At 38.7% G+C, this 19,203-nt stretch overlaps 1 protein-coding gene across 5 annotated transcripts in view; it reads right to left on the reverse strand.

The window, feature by feature from the left end:
• The window catches only part of ERMP1 (endoplasmic reticulum metallopeptidase 1), an 86,004-nt gene that overhangs the window by 34,131 nt on the left and 32,670 nt on the right, over positions 1–19,203 (reverse strand). For 4 of the 5 annotated variants that reach the window (XR_008426859.2, XR_008426860.2, XR_008426861.2 and 1 more), the window contains exons 7-13: positions 17,694–17,906; positions 16,602–16,822; positions 12,505–12,679; positions 11,919–12,109; positions 10,390–10,542; positions 7,451–7,653; positions 6,798–6,913 (exon numbers count right to left, since the gene is read on the reverse strand). Coding sequence is in view for 2 of the 5 variants with exons in the window: in XM_045193642.3 (XP_045049577.2) it covers positions 6,798–6,913; positions 7,451–7,653; positions 10,390–10,542; positions 11,919–12,109; positions 12,505–12,679; positions 16,602–16,822; positions 17,694–17,906 (1,272 nt within the window). In the remaining 3 variants the exon portion in view is untranslated. The remainder of the gene's footprint in view (positions 1–6,797; positions 6,914–7,450; positions 7,654–10,389; positions 10,543–11,918; positions 12,110–12,504; positions 12,680–16,601; positions 16,823–17,693; positions 17,907–19,203) is intronic. The other variant, XM_053924388.2, reaches the window with a different exon arrangement.

Here is a 19,203-nt window from a genome sequence, read left to right on the forward strand (position 1 = left end):
AGTTCTCCTTAATTTATAAATTTATCATATCCCCCAAATACCAATTAGCAATAGGTTTAATATTAGACTTAATACTAAAGTTCATATGGAAAAACCAAAACATACATGGAGAAATAGCAAGGAAAACACTGAAAAACAAAAACTACAAAGGATCTTTACTGACCCGATCATTCATCTATGAAGCTTCTATAATTTAAAGTGTGGTAACTGGTGCACAAATAGACATACACCTAGAGAGTCAATTATATTTTTCTGATTTCTTGACATTTGCAATCACAAAACACAGGGCAGTAGATGTGCACCTTGCCTGCCAGGAACCTGCATTTTACTGGAACTCTCCAAACTGTGCATAGAGGATAGAGAAAGGTTTGGATATTTTTGTGTGTGCTTCCTTTTTACAGACTGATGATTAAATAAAATTAGAAATATTTATTGCATGAACAAGAAAACCAGTAAGTGCAAATTAAATTTATTTCTAATTACATTTTAGTCCCCTAGAGAACGAAAGTATTCACCTTCAGAAGCGTCAGCTAAGGCATTTAATTCCCGTACTTCACTCCACTGGTTAACTACCAAAAAGAACCCTGATCTCTACCCTCACACACAAAAATTAATTCAAGATGGATCATAGGCCTAAACATAAAAACTAAAGCTATAAAGTTTCTAAAATAAAGCATAATAGAATCTATCTTTGTGACCTCTAGATAGGCAAGATTTTCCAGCAAGGACATACAGAGCATTAATCTTGAAAGAAAAACCTGATAAACTGGACTTCAAAAAAACTTAAAACATCTGCAAATCAGGTGTGCCCTCCTTGGGGCAGACTGACTCCAACCTCCTTTTCAAGTGAATTTTTTTCTCCTCAATTCTAACGGTCCCCACGAGACTTGCAACCAGAGGAGCAATGGGCAAATGGCAGCTCATCCCAGGCTCACCCCATGAACCAGTCTCCAAAGTTCCTTTTCTCAGATTTTCCAGTGAGCTGACAGCAGCCCCACCTAGGCTTTCTCCTGTTGTTGCTTCTATCCTAGGCCCTTCCTTGTTTCATTGTCCTGGGCCTTAATAAATGTACTCTCAAAATTAAAAATAAAGAAAAACTTCTGAAATCAGAAGAAATAATTAAATGGGTAAGAAAACCTTGATAACACATATACCTGATACAAAGGATTTTCACCTGGTACATATAAACTCCTGCAAGTCAACAAGCCCAATTTTTTAAAAGGGGAAAGAACATGGACAAAGCAAGATACATGAATAGCCAGTAAGCACTTGGAAAAGCGTTTCATGTCATTATTACAGAAATACAAGAGGTACTGCTAAATATCCACTAGAAACAATAAAATGAAAAATGCAAATAGCAAATATTTGTGAGAACTGGAACTTTCATATACATGGAAGGAATCCAAAAAACTCAGTTTCTATTTGTTAAAAATTGTGTATGTATTCTGACACATGTAAATTTTAGTCACCTTCAAAGCACTCTCCATTTCATGCAATACACCTATCAAGACTTTTTTCCACTGCTCAAAACAGTTTTTGAATTCATCAGTGTTGATGCCTTTTAGTGCTTCTGCCATTTCTGGTTTCACCTCTTCCATATCAGCAAAACATTTCCCTCTGAGGACGTTTTTCAAACAGGGAAACAAAAAAAAAGTCACTTGGGATGAGATTGGATGAAGAGGGAGGGTGGGGTATGAGGGCCATGCCACTTTTGGTCCAAACCTGCTGAATACTCAGCACAGTGTGGGCAGGTGCACTCGTAAATCACCCATCATGAAATGGGCAAACATGTTGAAAGAATCTTCAAAACAAATTCACTGAAGCCAAACGCAACCTCTCACAACAACGCCAGCTGTACACTGATACAGAAGGGTTCCTAGAACACTCACTTAACAGGGAATACTGCACTACAAGGGGCCTGCCCTCCAGAAGATAATTCCAGGGTTTTTTGGGTCCCCTTGTACTACTGGCAGGAGGGAAAAAAATAGAACAATTTTAAAGTTAAATATAAGTCTACTCTCTAAACCCAACAATTCCACTCCTGGATATTTATCCAAGAGAAGTGGAAAACATATATTCCCAAAAAGCCATGTCCAAGCAAGTTCATAACAGCTTTATTCACATCAGGCCCCAAACAGAAACAGCTCAGGAGAGCATCAACAGGAGAATGATAAACAAACTATGGGGTAGTCATACACTGAATACTACTCAGCAATAAAAAGGAACAAACTACTGATACTCAGAAACAACACAGTTCCATCTCAAAAACATTATGCTGAATGACCCAGACCAGACTCAGGATGCTACATACTGGATGATTCCATTTCTATGAACTGGCGACCTTTTGGTTCGCAGGTTGGCACTCAGTCCACTGAGCCACACCAGCCAGGGCTCATTATCAGTTCAAGAATGGGCAAGACGAATCTGTGATGTGGAAATGAGAAAAGTGGCTGCTGCTCAGGGTCAGGGAGATTGAACAGAAATGTGTGTAAGGGAACTTTCGGTAGTGATGGGAATATTTTAAGTCCTGATGGGTACATGTATTCTTTTATGAAAACTAACAGAACTGTATCAGATCTGTACATTTCAGTATATATAAATGAAGCCTGAAACATATATATATATTTTTTTAAATTCAGTAGGGAAAGTACAGAGTGAACAGTAGCAGAACCTTTTAAAAGTGAACTTCCTGTAGTAGGGACTCCAGAGAAACAGAATCAATAGGATATATACACAGAAAATAGAGATTTATTTTAAGGAATTGGCTCATTGAATTGTGAACATTGCAAATCCAAAAGCTTCCAGGAAGCTGGCAGGCAGGAGACCCAGGGAAGAGCTGCAGTTTGAATGCCAAGGCCGTGTGAAGAGGTCAGTTAGTCTGAAGGCCTTCAACTGACTGGACCACCTGTGACCCTGAGCTGAAATATGTGGGTTGGAAAATAATTATCTTACTTGTTGTTATTAATCTTAAATGTGTGTACAGCACACATTTATTTCAATGTTTAATACCAGAAGTGTTTTGGGTCTTTATTTAGAAGTTTGCTGATGTTTTTGTAACCACAAATATGCTATAGGAACTTAACTCTTATTTATATCAATTAGCCTATGGTAAAACTGCCTTTATTATAAGTCATTTAACTTAAAGTCAGTTTCCAAGAACCAATCTACAACATTAAGTGAGGATATACTGTATTAAAATTACAGCAGAAATTAGTGACATTAAAACAGAATATCAACAGAGAAAAAAATCAATGAAATAAAAAACTGGGTTTTTTTAAAGATCAACAAAATTGATAAGCCTCTAGCCAGGCTAACTAAGGAAAAAAAGAGAGAAGGCATAAATTACTAATCTCAGAAATTAAAAAGAAGTAATCACTACATATCCCATGGACAGTAAACGGATAATAAAAGAATATTATGAACAACTCTGCCCACAAACTTGATAACCCACATGAAATGGACCTACCAAAGACAACCTATCAAAAACAACCTACCAAAGGCCATCCGAGATATTCTAAATAATCCTACATTTATTAAGGAAATTGAATCAGCCCCAGCTAGTGTGGCTCAGTGGATTGACTGCCTGCCTGCAAACCAAAGGGTCACTCGTTCGATTCCCAGTCAGGGCACATGCCTGGGTTGCGGGCTAGGTTCCCAGTGGGGGGTGCGTAAGAGGCAATCACACATTGATGTTTCTCTCCCTCTCTTTCTCACCCCCTTCCCTTCTAAAAATAAATAAATAAAATTATTTAAAAAATTGAATCAATAATTAATGACCTTCCAAAACGGGGGGAAAAAAAACCCTGGGTGGGTTCACTGGTGATTTCTACCAAACATTTAAAGAAGAAATTATACCAATTCTCTGCAACATCCTCAGAAGATAGGAGCAGAGAGAATATTTCCTATCTAATTCTACGAGGCCAGCATCACCCTAATACCAAACCACATGAAGATGTTACAAGAAAATCTGTAGACTAGTATCTCTCATGAATAGATGCAAAAATTCTCAACATAATATGAGCAAATTAAATCCAACAATGCATAAAAAAGTATAAGCTACAACCAAGTGGGATTTATTCATTATGCAAAATTAGTAGTTCAACATGGAAAATTAATGTAATCCATCACAGCAACAGACTGAAGAAGAAAAATCATATGATCATATTAATCAATAGAAAAGCATTTGAAAAAATCCAACATGCATTTCCATAAAAACTCTCAGCAAACTAAAAATAGATGGGGACTCCCTCACCCTGATGACGAACATCTACAAAAAATCTACAGCTAACTTCACATTCAGCCAAAAACCAGAAGCTTTCTTACTGAATCAGGAACAAGGCACGGATGTCCCTTCTTACCACGCCTTTCTGAAATCACATGGGAAGTTCTGGAAGTCCTGGTTAATGCAGTAAGACAAGAATATGAAATAAAGTGTATAAAGACTAGGAAGGAAAATACAAAATTTTGCAGAAAACTTGATCATGTATGTAGGAAAGTCAAAAGAATCAACAAAAAACTGGAACTAGCCCTGGCTGGTGTGGCTCAGTGAATTGTGCGTGGGCTGTGAACCAAAGGGTTGCCAGTTCAATACCCAGTCAGGGCACATGCCTGGGTTACAGGCCGGGTTCCCAGTGGGGGCCACCTGAGAGGCAACCACACATTGCTATTTCTCTCCCTGTTTTTCCTCACTTCCCCTCTCTCTAAAAATAGATACATAAAATCTTTAAAATAAAAAAATTGGAGCTAATAAATATGACAGCAGGGTTGTCAGGTATAAGGTTAATACACAAAAGTCAATTTCTTTTCTATGCACCCTCAGCAAACAACACTATTTGCATTAGCAGCCCCCAAAAATGAAATACTTAGGTGTGAATCTACTTGAGGAAAACTACAAAACTCTGATAAAAGGAACTAAACAAGATATAAACAGACATCCTGTGTCATGGAGAGGAAGAGTCAAATTGTAAAGATGTTGTTCTCCCCAACTTAACATACAGAGTCTGTGCAGTTCCAGTCAAAATTCCAGGACGTTATTTTGTGGATATCAACACACTGGTGTGTGGAGAGACAAGAGACAGACAAAATACTGAAGAAAAATAAAGTTATTTGGGACAGATTCTACCCACTTTCCACAGCTATAGTAATCAATGCAGTAAGGGCAAGAGGAGAGAGAAACAGGTGAGTGGAACAGAATACAGGGCCCAGATACAGACCCACACCAAAATAATCAGTTGAGGCATCACAAAAAAAACAGGTAATTCAGTGGTAACAGGATAGTCTCCAACAAATAGGACCAGAACAACTAGAAATCCACATGCAAAAGAAATGAATCTAGACACAGACCTTACACCTTTCACAAAAAGTAACTCAAAATGTAGGCCTAAATGTAAAACACAAAAGTAAAAACCTTGTAGAGGATAACACTGGAGAAAATTTGAGACATTGCACTTGGCAGTGGTTTTTAGATACAACACCAAAAGCTGGGGACCCAGGAAATAAAAACTGATTTAAGTTGGACTTCATTAAATTTAAAAGTTACGTTCTGTGAAAAACACTATTAAAAGAATGAAAGGAGGGACAAGCCAGACTGGGAGAAGATACTTACAAATCACTTATCTATCTGATAAAGGACTTTCATCCATACACACAAAGAATTATTAAATTTCAACAATAAGAAAATAAACAACCCAACTAATAAATAGACAAAAAATCAGGACACCTCACCAAAGAAGACATACAGAAAGCACATGTAAAGTTGCTAACCATCGTGTGCCATTACAAAATTGCAGATTAAAAAAATGAGATAGCACTACCTGTCTCCCAGAATGGCTAAACTCTAAAACACTAGAAGCACCAAAAGCTGTTGAGGAGGCACAGCAACGGGAACCCCCACTCCCTACTGGTAGGAAAGGGGAATGGTGCAGCCACTCTGGAAGACAGTTTGGCAGTTCCTTACAGAGATAAATAGAGGCTTACCATACCATCCAGCAGTCGTGCTCCTAGGTATTTATCCAAGTAAGCTGAAAAACCTACGTCTACACAAAAACCTGCACACAACTATGTTTATAGCAGCTTAATTCATAACTGTCAAAAACCACATTCTTCAGTAGGTGAATGGATAAACTGTGGTACATTCATAATGTTATTCAGCAGTAAAACAAAAGAGCTATCAAGCCTCTAAAAGACATGAAGGTACCTTAAATGCACATTGCTAAATGAAAGAAGCCAACCTAAGAAGGCTACACTCAGTGATTCAGGGTGTGTGCAATTCTGAAAAAGGCAAAACAACGAAGGCATTAAAACGGCAGGGGTTGTCAGCGGGAATGGGGAGGAGAGAGGGATGAGTAAGCGGAGGACTGGGGGGGGTGGTGGTTTAGGGCAGTGAATCTGTTCTGTGTGATACTGTAATGGTGGATACCTTTGCCAAAACCCACAGAACTGTACAGCACAAAGACTACACTGAACCTTAATGTAAACTGAGGACATTAGTGAATAATACTGTGTCGATACTGGCTCATCATTTATAAGAAATGTACCACACTGACACAAGACGTTAATACTGGGGAAAGCTGTGAGGGTGGGAGGTGGGGGAACTCTACTTCCTATTTTTCTATAAACCTAAAACTGCTCTAAATATAAAGTCTGTTAAATTTACTTTTAGAAATCATAATCAGCTGCACTCGCTTTTAGAAACACTCTGCTGCTGGTCACTATTATAAATTTGAGGAAAAAACATACATGCTTATTAAAAATTTTAAGAACTGAAAACAAGAAGATACAACAGTCCTATGACTCACCTGAGGCTTCAAAGGTCAGCTTCACAGAATCCCAGTGGGTCTGTTCTTTGGATACAAGTCTGAAATGAACAGGTTCTCTTGGGGAAACTTCTGAGGCAGGAAGATACCAGTTTTTCCTATTTGAAAAGGAATTCAATATACCAATAATATTTAGGATGCTTGTGTTCAGAATATCTGAAACACATTTGGGGGCATGAAAATAAACTCTAACAGATATAATAAATTATTCTGATTCCTCTAAAGCCCAGGTTATTGCAGAATAAAACCTTCCCAAAGAATAAAGGACCCTAGGTGATCCTGACTCCACTAACCAAACTATTTCCTCTCAACTAATCGTTATCAAACGATAAAGATTTCCCAGAAATGAACAATTTGAACTTGATGCTTAACTGCTATCTATTAGATTAGTTAAGAGGGCCACCCTTTCTAACTACTGAGATTTCTAAAGGAAAAACTTTCTAAATCGAATAAAGGAAAATTATACTTCTAAGAGGTTCATCCCACTAAAGAAATAGAACTTTTGCAGTGATAGGAAAAAAGAGTGTAAATGGCACTTGACTTGTGTTAACCAGTTTAAATAGTGAAGTGCTGCTACCGTGACAGGACCAGAGAACAAACTGACCGCCAACTAAAGCGGAAAAGCAGGAACCAACCTGATCAAAAAGTGCACTGGAAGGTACCACGGGAAGCCACAGAGGGGCGCGTTCTCCTCACAGTGAGCTCGGATGGTGTCATTGATCTCCGGAATGTGAGGTGTTATGTGAGACATTCCAGTGTAATCAAACCCATTGATCCATATTCCAGAGTCCCGTTTAACTACTTTTCCATCCAAGTCATGAAATGTTCTTGTCACATGCTAAAAAGAACAAGACTAATGAGAAAACTACTGTTTCAATTCTTTCACCTACATCCCCACCCTAGACTAACAAAAATGAATAAGCCTGACAATACCAAGAAATGAGGTGGCGGTGGAGCAGCAGGAACGCTCACTCACTGCTGGCAGGAGTACGTGCTGGCACAAGTGCTTTAGGACAGCGGTTGGCATTACCTAATAGAGTTACCGTGTACACACCCTTCAAGCCAGCAATCCCACTCCGGAGTATGTACCCTAGAAAACCTTCTGCAAGGTACAAGAGTGTTGACTCAACATTGTCTGTCTTAGCAAAAACTGGAAACGACCCAAATGTCCATTACCAGGAGAGTGGACAGACAAATTGGACCATCGTCCTACAACAGAAGTCTACTCGGCAACGAATACTAATGTACTGACTGCAGTGACAAATCAACGTTCAAGACTCTCACACACTCTTGGGCAAACGAATATTTATGGTGTGGCTTTACCAAAAAGAAGTTCAAAAAGAGCCAAACTACATGTTGTTGTTTAGCAATTTATACATATATAGTAAAGTAAAGAAAAGTAAGGCAATAATTACTCCAAACTTCAAGACAGTGGGCGATCACTTCTGTGGGGGATGAGGAGCGGGGGAGGGACAGAAAGAGCTGGATCAAGAAGGGACGCTTGGGTTTTCTTACATACCGCTAATGTTCTCTTAAACTCAATGATGGACTGTGTCATTTATTTGTTTTATTATTTCTTACAAACATATTTTATTGTTTTACTATTTACAAACATATATTTAAAGTTCATATAAAAATTTTGAAAACCATGAACACTAAACTCCTTTTAGAAGAGAACTTAAAACAAGCAGTATGTACACAGACACACATATTCCCCTTTCAGTGTGTTAATATGAAGGGAAAAGCAGGAATCACAGCTCACCCCCCGATGACAGACTTGTGCCTACCAGCCGAAAGGGCACCATGTTCCATCTGGAATGGCTTTATTAACAACAGAAAGCAGTCTGAAGAATATCAAAGAGGAAAAGAAAAAGGACTGCAGAGGGCAGGGGTAAACTACAGCCCACAGGCCAAAGGGTCTACTACCACTTGCATAAATAAAGCTTTGTTGGAACATGGCCATACTCATTTGCCTGTTATTGTCTGTGGCTGCTTTCACTGTGTAAAAACAGCAGCCGTGACAGAGATCATACAGCTGGAAGATCTTAAAATACTTATTATCTGGCCCTTCACAGGAAAAGTTCACCAACTTCTCGCACTGAGGAAGAAGCAAACCCCACAACCCATCAGAACAGGAGTTGTTTGTTCATTTGTTTTTGTTTTTTTTAATATTTTATTTATTTATTTTTAGACAGGGGTGAAGGGAAGGAGAAAGAGAGGGAAACATCAATGTGTGGTTTGCCTTTTGCGTGCCCCCCCCCACCGGGGACCCGGCCCACAACTCAGGCATGTGCCCTGACTGGGAATCAAACAGATGACCCTTTAGTTCACAGGCTGGCACTCAATCCACTGAACCACACGAGCCAGGGCAGAACAGGAGCTTTTAAAAATAAAAATTTGGCTGTTCCTAAACACTACTGATGGAATCAACAATAAAAATTAGCAAGACACTATGTTGTACACCTGAAACTAATAAAATATTGTATGTTAACTATAATTTAAATTTTTTTTTAATTAGCAAGTCATGGAAAACATTAAATCTCCTAAAAACTAGCTGTTCTTTGCCAAAGGATTTGCAAATTGTAAAATGTCACATAAAATGTATCACTATGGGCCCTGGCCAGGTGGCTCAGTTGGTTGGGCATCGTCCTGTACACCTAAAGGTTGTGGGTTCTATCCCTTGTCAGGGCATGCATGGGAGGCAACCAATTGGTATTTCTCTCTCATATTAATGTTTCTCTTTCTCTGTCTCTCTTCCCCTTTTCCTCTCCTCCTCCTCGCTCTTTAAAATCATAAACATATCATCATGTGGAGATTTTTTTTTTTAATGTATCACTGTGTCCTCCAGGAATACAAACAAGGAATAGTAGGCCCTTTTCAAAATATGCTCTCTGATATTTAAGTTTAAATTCAAATATTATTATCTACTCAAGTCCTTGAATAATTATCTAGGTTGTGACTCTTGGCTTTTCTGTTGGGCCACTCCACAACCTCTAACAGAGAAGATGATTGGAAATAAAGCAACTTAGTCCTTTTTCCTGTTTTATAGTACCAGCTCTAAAAAGTCTGCAGAAAAACTTGAAATCTAAGAAAAGTCTAAATCTCATCTTATTAAACCCTTTCTGGATTATTGTATTTTCATTGTCACATATTACTTTAAGCATTACCTAAGATCAACTTTACTAGTATTTTAAAATATCTATTTTATTTTGCCAGTTGATAGTTCAGACTTTTACTGGCCTATAGACATTTTTTAAATCTGTACTTCTAAAAGCTCATTGCTCCACAATACGTATTTGTTCAGTTTTCAAAGTAGGTGCACTTTTACAATTTGAACACTAATGAAAGCAACAAGCAGGTATTTCCAATTTGACCTCTTAGAGAAATATATCCAGCTGATAAGAATGCCTCGACGGTCAGTCTTTCCCTCACTGTCTTACACAAAATGGTCAAGTACAACCAAATAGGTCAACAACAGAAATGTCGGTTGGTTTTCCTGTTGACTAGTGAAGCTCAAAGCACACAAAGCTTTCCTCTCCAGAATTTCAAATAGCTCAGGCAAGACTGCTCTTACCTGAAGAAACACTCTCTTTGGTTTCGGACTGGCAGGATTGGAGCTGTATGGGAAAAAAGTTCCACTGCACACAAGGAAGAATGTAACTGTACATACCAACGTTAAAGTTAGCATGGTTTTTTTCGTGCTTTTGGCAAGGTAGATGAAGTTAATCTAAAACACAAAACACAAAAATAGAAACATTACCATTGGCAGAAGGGTGGTTTTAATTGAGTTTATTTTCTAACACGTATTAAGATGATGAAGAAAAATCAGCAAGTGCCAACAGCCAGTAAACACAGTACCAATTGTACGAGATTTCCATCACAAGTTGGAACCTAGATAAGTGGGAAATGCCCACATCTGCCATGATGCTGTCTTTCTGACAGGCGGCCAGGCAGCAGCAGGGAAAAAGGAAACTGAAACAGTGTCTCTGCTCAGTTGGCGAAGAGACTAGAGGATGCAGATCCATCACCAAACCATGACCTTCCTTCCTATTCTGCCAGTGAGCTGTTAACACTGCACAGCCGACTATTTAACTCCCCAAATCATGACATCAGGCTTCTATTAAAGAAACAGAGGTAAGCTTTTCAGCATAAGATGGCCTGTTTCAATAAAACTCAGATTTCACTCATGTTTTTATACTGTGTCAAGATGTTGGGTTCATCTAAACTAGCATTTAGATGTACTTTCAAAACTTTGCCTGTGTTCCTGCATATGAGGAAAACAGCAATACAAAGTAGTACTGTCCCTCCCCTTCAATGCCAAGTTCACCAAAGCCAACACAATTAAAACAACAAATCTGAATTTGGGCAGAAAAAGCATCTCAGTCTCAAGGTGGGCAACCAGAAAATCATAAATATGCTTATAAATTATAATGAAATCACTGAATTAAAAGTTGTAGGGGGCACACATGAGTAAAATCCCTTAGGGGATCTGAAGGAGCCACTTTGAGAAATCATGAAATCACTGCATTAAAAATCCCATTCTACATTTTCTTACCATATTAAACCCACAAACTGTATAGCTACTCACTATTTCTTTTACTTAAGAATTTCTCATTATATTGCCCTGGACGCTGTAGCTCAGTGGATTGAGTCCCAGCCTGCAAACCAAAGGATCGCTGGTTCTATTCCTAGATACATGCCTGGGTTTCGGGCCAGGTCCCCAGTTTGGGCTATGTGAGAGGCGACCAATGTTTCTCTTGCACATCGATGTTTCTCTCCCTCTCTTTCTCCCTCCCTTCCCCTCACTAAAAAAATAGATAAATGAAATCTTTAAAAAAAATGTCTCATTATAAGCAAGTTTCATATGTACCCTCGCAAAAAGATTTTACTACGTGGTAAGTGTTAGATATATTTGTTGCTTTCTCTTTGCTGCCTTCAAGGATTGAAAACAAACTCAAGTGGGATTCATTGCACAGTCATGTGCCACTTAACAGAGGGGTCACATTCTAAAAGATAGGTCATTAGGTGATTTCATCATTGTACAAACTAATCACATAGTTATAAAAAAATAAAGAAGAAAGTTAAAAAATATTTTTTCCTTACAAAATAAGAGGAGAGAATCATCGTACAACCAGCCAAAATGGTAGCCAGAACAACATCGGGTGGGATTTCCGAACCGCTCCTCCCAAGGATAGGGGTAAACATCTCGAATACTGCCCAGATAAGGTACAATGAATAAAGGTAAGGGATAAACATCCCCAGAAGATAAAAGGCAATAAATTTTCCTCGGGCACCTAGGAAAAAGAGAAAGAAAACACAAATCTCTGAAATTCTACAATGAGATACAGACTTTCATAGTACTGGCATACCTTGGCACCTAACAAATTAGGTTAGATGTGACTCTTGCCCTTTTGGTACATGTTATCTTGTGAGATAAAACACTCAGAGGGGCTAAAGTACAAAGAAGAAGTAAACAAAGTATGTAAGTAATATATTGGCACGTGTTCATAAACATGAAAATGGGATAGGGTGTAGACACTGTATGAGAGAAAAATCTGCATAATCTGAAAAATTAAAAAACAATTTAGAAGGCCTTCCCTAAAAAGATTTTAAAGAACAGCCCCTGGAAGTCTTATCTTATGTATTTTAAGGTATTTTCCCATATGTATCAAAACCAAAAACAGCCTACCATGCTGCTTAAAGTCCTTGTCCACGCAAAACTTAGTGAGCAATGGGAACACCACCCAGACAGCACTGATAAATGCCGAGCAAAGTCCTTGACACGTGAGAGCTATAAGGGAACCACAGTGCACAAACAGCGCGATGTCAAAAAATAATTCTCCCAGATACTGGTCACTGGCATTCTGAAATAAAGAAAAAATACACAAGTAGTCTCATTCATGGGCCATTCACAAAAATATTCTGTTGTAATATAATTTTTATTGCTTCAAGGAGTTACCCACATTGTTTTAAAAAGGGTCTATCTTTTAGACAAAGCCACCTCCTATCATAAAGTAATAAATTCAAATCGCTGCAGAGGGAAGGGAATTTAACAAGATGGGGTAAAAACATCACTATTTGTATATAATCTGTGCTTTCCCTCCACCAGGCTATAAGTAAACTTTGGAAATGTTATAAAATAGAAAAAAGGAGTCTCCAAAAAACATTCACCTCTGTGAGCTTCCCTGTTTACACAACTTCCAAAGAATTTCAGGCAAACTAGAGATGTGACCTGTGAAGGACGGCACGGTCAACCCTCCGTATCTGCAGGCACTGCATGGAGTGGGTTCAGCCAACCACAGACACAGAAAATACTGTTTAATATTACTTTGTTGCTAACATATACTGAACATGCACTAATTTTTTTCCTTGTCAGCATTTCCTAAACAATACAGTACAGCAACTGTTTATACAGCATTTGTATTGTACGAGGCATCATAAATAATGTAGAGATGATTTAAAGTATAGAGGAGAATGTGCTTAGGTTATGTGAAATACTACGCCTTTATCTGAGGATTTGGGTATCCAAGGGGGTCCGGAGGCCACTCCCCAGGGGACACTGAGGGATGACTGCATAAACTGCACCAGTGCCGCCTACAGCACACCTGGAAAACTGCAGCACCTTTAAAGCAAATGGCCACCTGCAATTTTGCTAGACTCCTGTCTTTTCTATTTCTGTCTGGCAATTTTCAACTGCTGTGCCGCACAAATTTTTAAAACATGCAATACTGACTATTTAGTCAGAGGCACTGATCCCTTTTCCCTTATATTGTCAAATAAAAAAATGACAACAGCCTACACAATAATAGCCATCCAGTGTGAATGAATCAATTATACCTATTTCTTGTCAGATTGGCAAAAAGTATATTTTGGGGTGTGCTGCAGAATTTTAGTAATTAGTTTATGTGTGCCATGAGATGAAAGAGGTTGAAAATCACCATTGTACTGCAACTTTGTCCTTGTCCTGATTTCCTGGTGCTCTCACATTATAAACTTTGATCAATATTTTTTGAGCTCTGGAGTCTGAGCATTCCTGTGCAGCAGCTTGAGCTCTTCAGAAGAAAGCTGCCATATGATCTTAATACATTTCAATGTCTGCACTAGTGGGTCTATTAATATAAACATGAAAGTTATAGTTTCAGTGAAGAAATACCAAAATGGAATAGATATACTTAAGTTTTTCTCTTCTATACCTTCTCACCTCTGTGTATAGCCTGGGGCGTGTTTGTTTTAAGAGACCCCACTTCAAAAGCTCAAGAGAGTTTCAGTGACACATTTTCAAGACAAGTCCAAGTTCATGTGACAACCTCCCCACTCCTTGGACAATGAAAGACAGGCTATCGTCCCTTAAGTACTCAGATGTCCAACAGAGTGAGAAGCAGGAGGCACGGTTTTTAAAAGAGAAAAATAATTCTTAGGACTCAATTTAAAGCTGAATGTTATGCAGATATTAAAAACAAAGACCTCAGCAATGAGATCTTTAATAACTGTAATAACTGAAAATGTTTTATATTAAGTTCCCAAATTTTACCTGAAGATCACACAAACACCCATCAAATCCATTTCCCTTCTCCCCACCTCTTGATCCTTTCCACCTCTGCCCATTCCAATGCATTCTATACATTGTTATTACAGTTTTTGTACTAAATCACCAATTGTCTCACTCATTCTCCTGCTCAGAAAATTTTAATGGTGGCCCCACTGATTTTTAGGGCCATGCTCCAACTTCACCCTAACAGTTACTGTGCTATCAACATTGTCTTCACCAGACTGAACTGTTCATTGACTGTGACCCAAATACATCTTGTACATTCCCACCTGACTGCCCATCATCAACCTGTTCGCTACCTGGTACACTTCTACACATGCTTCAAATACCCAGTTCAAATGTCACCATCTCCTTCATGAAGACTTCCTGACTCTCACAAACAAAAATTCATCTCTTCTGGCCCTGTATTCCTACAGCACAGTGAATATATCACTCTTCTTCACTTCACCCCAATAGACCATAATCACTGTGGTTTCCCCATTTTCCCAAATAAAACTGTAAGCTCCTCAAAGAAAGGGGCCACATCCTTATGAATCTGTATCCACAGGCCTTAGCATGGCACCAGGCCATCTGGGTACTGAAAGCATATTTGTGAAATGAAAATGAAACATATTACTCTTTTAATTGTGCTTTTGACCCAAAGCTCTATGGCTGGACAACTGAATTAGTCAAAGTAAATGCTGATATGTACTACGTAGTTAAGCCGGCTATGGCTGCATGTGTACTGAACTAAGAAATCTTGTCTCCACCTCTCCTCCCCACCCCCCACATCAACAACAGTCAGCCATACTCTGGTTATATACTGTTGTATTAAGAATAAGCATGTGAAATTAAACCCCATGGTATAATTCTTTTGGAAGCTGAAGCCACTAAGATACAAATATTACCTCAACCATAAATAGATGGCTAACCTCAAAGAACCTTTCTCCAAAAGGGCCTCCTAACATGGAAGGGCTCCTCAGACTACATCCCAACACTAACTAAAACTGAGACCAAAGTTCGGGTCCCAAAGATATCTTTGTAGAAGGATGCTGGATTTTAGTCTTCCATGCCTCCCTTCTAGTCCCTATGAGGGCACACTGAAAAAAGAGGTGTGCATTACCTATCTTGAAAATAATGGAGCTAAGAAAGAGTTTTCCCTTTAACTCAGAAAAATCAGAAACCATGGCTCACTGTCTCACAGTAATTAATTTCTAGTCCTATTATTTCAACCCTAATTCCAATTTTATTCTTACCAAATACATGTATATAGTTAAAACCATAACAATATGGCAATATTGTCTAAATCAGCATAAATCATTTTGGAACTCTAGTCTCTTCTCTCCTTTTTCCTCAGTAATGTGTCTTTCATCCCCATACCACATATGCATCTGTCAGAATCTACATCGACCACGTAACGGATTAAAAAAGTGAAGGAAACTGAAGAGAAAACTTTTAAGTGCGGCTGTGGGTGCAATATTCTTTCAGGCAGCAAATACTTACCGTGTGTCAGTGCCACGCATCAGCACTGCCTAAGCACGAGGATAACGAACAAAGCAGCCCCAGCCCTCATGGAGCCCACAGCCCAACGGAGAACAGAGCCATTCAAGCATAAATTATTAGGTGAGCTCAGGGAGGGCTGGCAGATTCACAAGCACGTGACAAAAACTGCAGCAGATTCAGCAGAGGCCACAAGGCTGTGCTAACAAGCCTTACTATTGTCATCGCCCCAAACACTGTTTACAGCTTTGTAACCTTGCTTGAAGTCTGCAAGAAAACCCTCAGAATAAGAAGCCTTTCAGAAGTTCAACAGTTCTGAGAGCCAGTTTTCTATAACCATGCCAAACAATCTTTAATAGCTCAAAAGGCCAAATACAGTCATGTTCCACATAATGACAACAAACCACACACATATGATGGTGTTTCCATACCATTATAATGGAGCTGAAAAACTCCTGTCACCTGGTGACATCTCAGCCATCATAATGTCGCAACGCATTACCACGGGTTTGTGGTGATGCTGCGCAGCCGTGCTGTAAAAGTGTAGCGCATACAATTACGGTAGTAGGCTATACCATCTAGGTTTGTGTAAGTGCACTGGATGATGTCTGCACAGTGATGAAATCGCCTAATGACACATCTCTTAGAATGTAACCCCACTGGTAAGTGGCACATGACTGTACAATGAATCCCACTTGAGTTTGTTTTCAATCCTTGAAGGCAATAAAAAGAAATCAACAAATACACCTAATACTTACCACATAGTAAAATCTTTTTGCGAGAGTATGTATGAATATTATTTTGGCTGCAGCAGCGGTTCCATAAAGACAAACAGAGACATAGAAGTGGTTATACCATGAGAGAGACTGTCCAATCAGAGAGATGAACACTGCTATAATGAGAACTGTGACCAGGCTGGTGAACCAGCTTATCAGAGTGATGCCAAGTCCACAGAAGAAGTCCTTCATGTAGTTCGCTGCTAATAGAGAGAGAACACAACATAGAGACCACCATCTTTATTAAACAATTTCATAACCAATCAGTAGACTTAAGGGGGCAAACATTAAAACAGGAAATTTACCACTGTAATTGAAAAGTACTGAAATGCCCCAGGGATAAGTTTTGTTAAATGCTGGAATAGGGAAGGTATCAATGAATAATACTCAAGTAACATTTACTAAGAGTCTCTGGGTACTAAAGACTCAAAGAGCTAAGTCTTCCAGGAGTAGTCCAGATATATTCTTGACTGGGAAAGTGCAGAGTCTTAATCTTCACCACCTTTGGGATGCTTTGTGTATCAAAATATCAGCAAGAATGGAAAACAAACTACCACATATAATCTTGCAAAAGAAGCTATCTCAAGAAAAGAAGGAGCACAGGAAAATGACTGCTGTTAAAGGATTATTTAAATTAGCTACTGAATATTTTATCTAGTAACAGCACATACCAGCTTAGACTATAAAACATTTCAAGCAAAAGGGGAACATTTTCACTAGAAAGAGTTAATTTATACTTCAGAACAGTGTGCTGTTTTATTTGTCTGTAGTATAGACAAGATTTTTTAATGGGGCTTTTCACTAAAAGTTAACCTGTACAAACCATTTTCTAATAGCTCCTATGTGGTACTTCTATGGAGTGCATAAGTACATAAAATTGCCTGCTTCTCCAAGACTAAAAGTATAATGAGCATATTAATCTGATATTCATTTAGAAATTTCTTATGATATAAATCAAATATTATTTTTCTGAGGATTTTTAACTTCTTGGAAAGATATAAACAAATTGACTAAAAAATTTTAGGCAAATTCTATATACCATGCCAGTGTTGTACTTTTAAGGAAAATACTTACTCTTATGTTTGGGCTGCAACAATTTTTTGCCCAGGTACAAAACAGCAGCCACTACCACCATGGAGTTGATTACAGAGCCAACACGAGATGGGTAGGCAATGACAAATAGGCCAAGCACATCAAAAAAGACCATGTTCCCATGTCGATACTTAGAAGAAGAAGCCAACATATCAGATGTAGCTAGATATTTAAGAACTGCTAAAATGTTGTCACCTATTGGTAAAGAAAAAAAAAGAGATAAACTATCCAAGTGTCTGAGTAAAGAAATACCTAAAAAGAATAAGAACAGAAATAGCTTTCTACCATCTTATTGCTCTCCCCCATTTTTCTTACTGGATTTTTCAAATAAGCTCCAAACTCCTCCATTTCCTCTCCACTTAGAAACCCAGCCCACTGGCCTTCATCTTTCCCATCTGTCTGAACTGGTCTCTGATCAGTCGTACTCTGATAACTCAATGGTTGTTTCCTAGTGCCTATTCATTTACTATGTATTTGGGGATGTGCGAGAGGCAACCAGCTGATGATTCTTTCACACATCGATGTTTCTCTCCCTCTCTCCTTCCCTTCCCCTTTCTGTAAAAATAAATAAATAAATAAAATCTTTTAAAAGAAAAGTTATGAATGAGGAGAGAGATTATTCAGCAAGGATGGGAAAAGTCATTATCAGGCAGAACCTGGTACACAGAGGTCTACAATGAGCATTTGTTGTATCAATGAATGAATAAGTTTGAGCTTTAACATAGGAGCCATAAAAGGTCTTGAATGATTGGCCTTTCTTCCTGCTGCTCATCCCATCCTTGACTTTCTCTTCTTTTCACTTAAGACACCACACTGTCTTTCACTGGCTTCTCTGTCTGCCTAAAAATGTTTTCCCAAAAGCTCAGGTTTAGTCCTTTACCTTAACTTTCCTCTTCCAAAAAGCATTTCCATTCTCTAAACTTTTTGTGGTAGCCTCTATGCCTTTCATTCCCAAACCCATATACCAACCAAGTTTTGCCAAGAGCTCTAACACTGTACCTATATTTCCATCTGGTTGGTTCACAGCTCCCCTACATCTTACATGTCTGACAGAGCTCAAGGTCTCCTTCCCCTCCCTGTTACTGCTCTGGGTGAGGATCACCTTCTCACATCCCGATCTCAGGCCGTGGCATCATCTGTCCCTAGTCTGCCAGGCTTCTACTTTGCAATCACCTCTGCTGTCATCTGTCTGATGCATTCCTTCTGTCTAACTTGTCAAGTCTTGTGGAATTTACATTCAAAATGTACCTAATTTTCCATCCCTCCCCTTTCCTTTATATCTTTTGTTGACACCACAGTCTAGGTCTGTTCCATACTTAAATTATTGTCTCCTGGCTTATATTAGCTGACACATGGCTCCCCCAACTCTCCACCATCCACTCCACACAGTGTCACGAGACTAAGAGCATTAAAAGCCATCATTTGCTCACGTACTCAAGCCTTTCATGATCCCTTATTTTTACAGCATCTTCCTGCTGATTTTAAAAGCCCT

The sequence above is a fragment of the Desmodus rotundus genome, chromosome 1 (assembly GCF_022682495.2).
Source record: "Desmodus rotundus isolate HL8 chromosome 1, HLdesRot8A.1, whole genome shotgun sequence".
Classification (NCBI taxonomy): domain Eukaryota; kingdom Metazoa; phylum Chordata; class Mammalia; order Chiroptera; family Phyllostomidae; genus Desmodus; species Desmodus rotundus.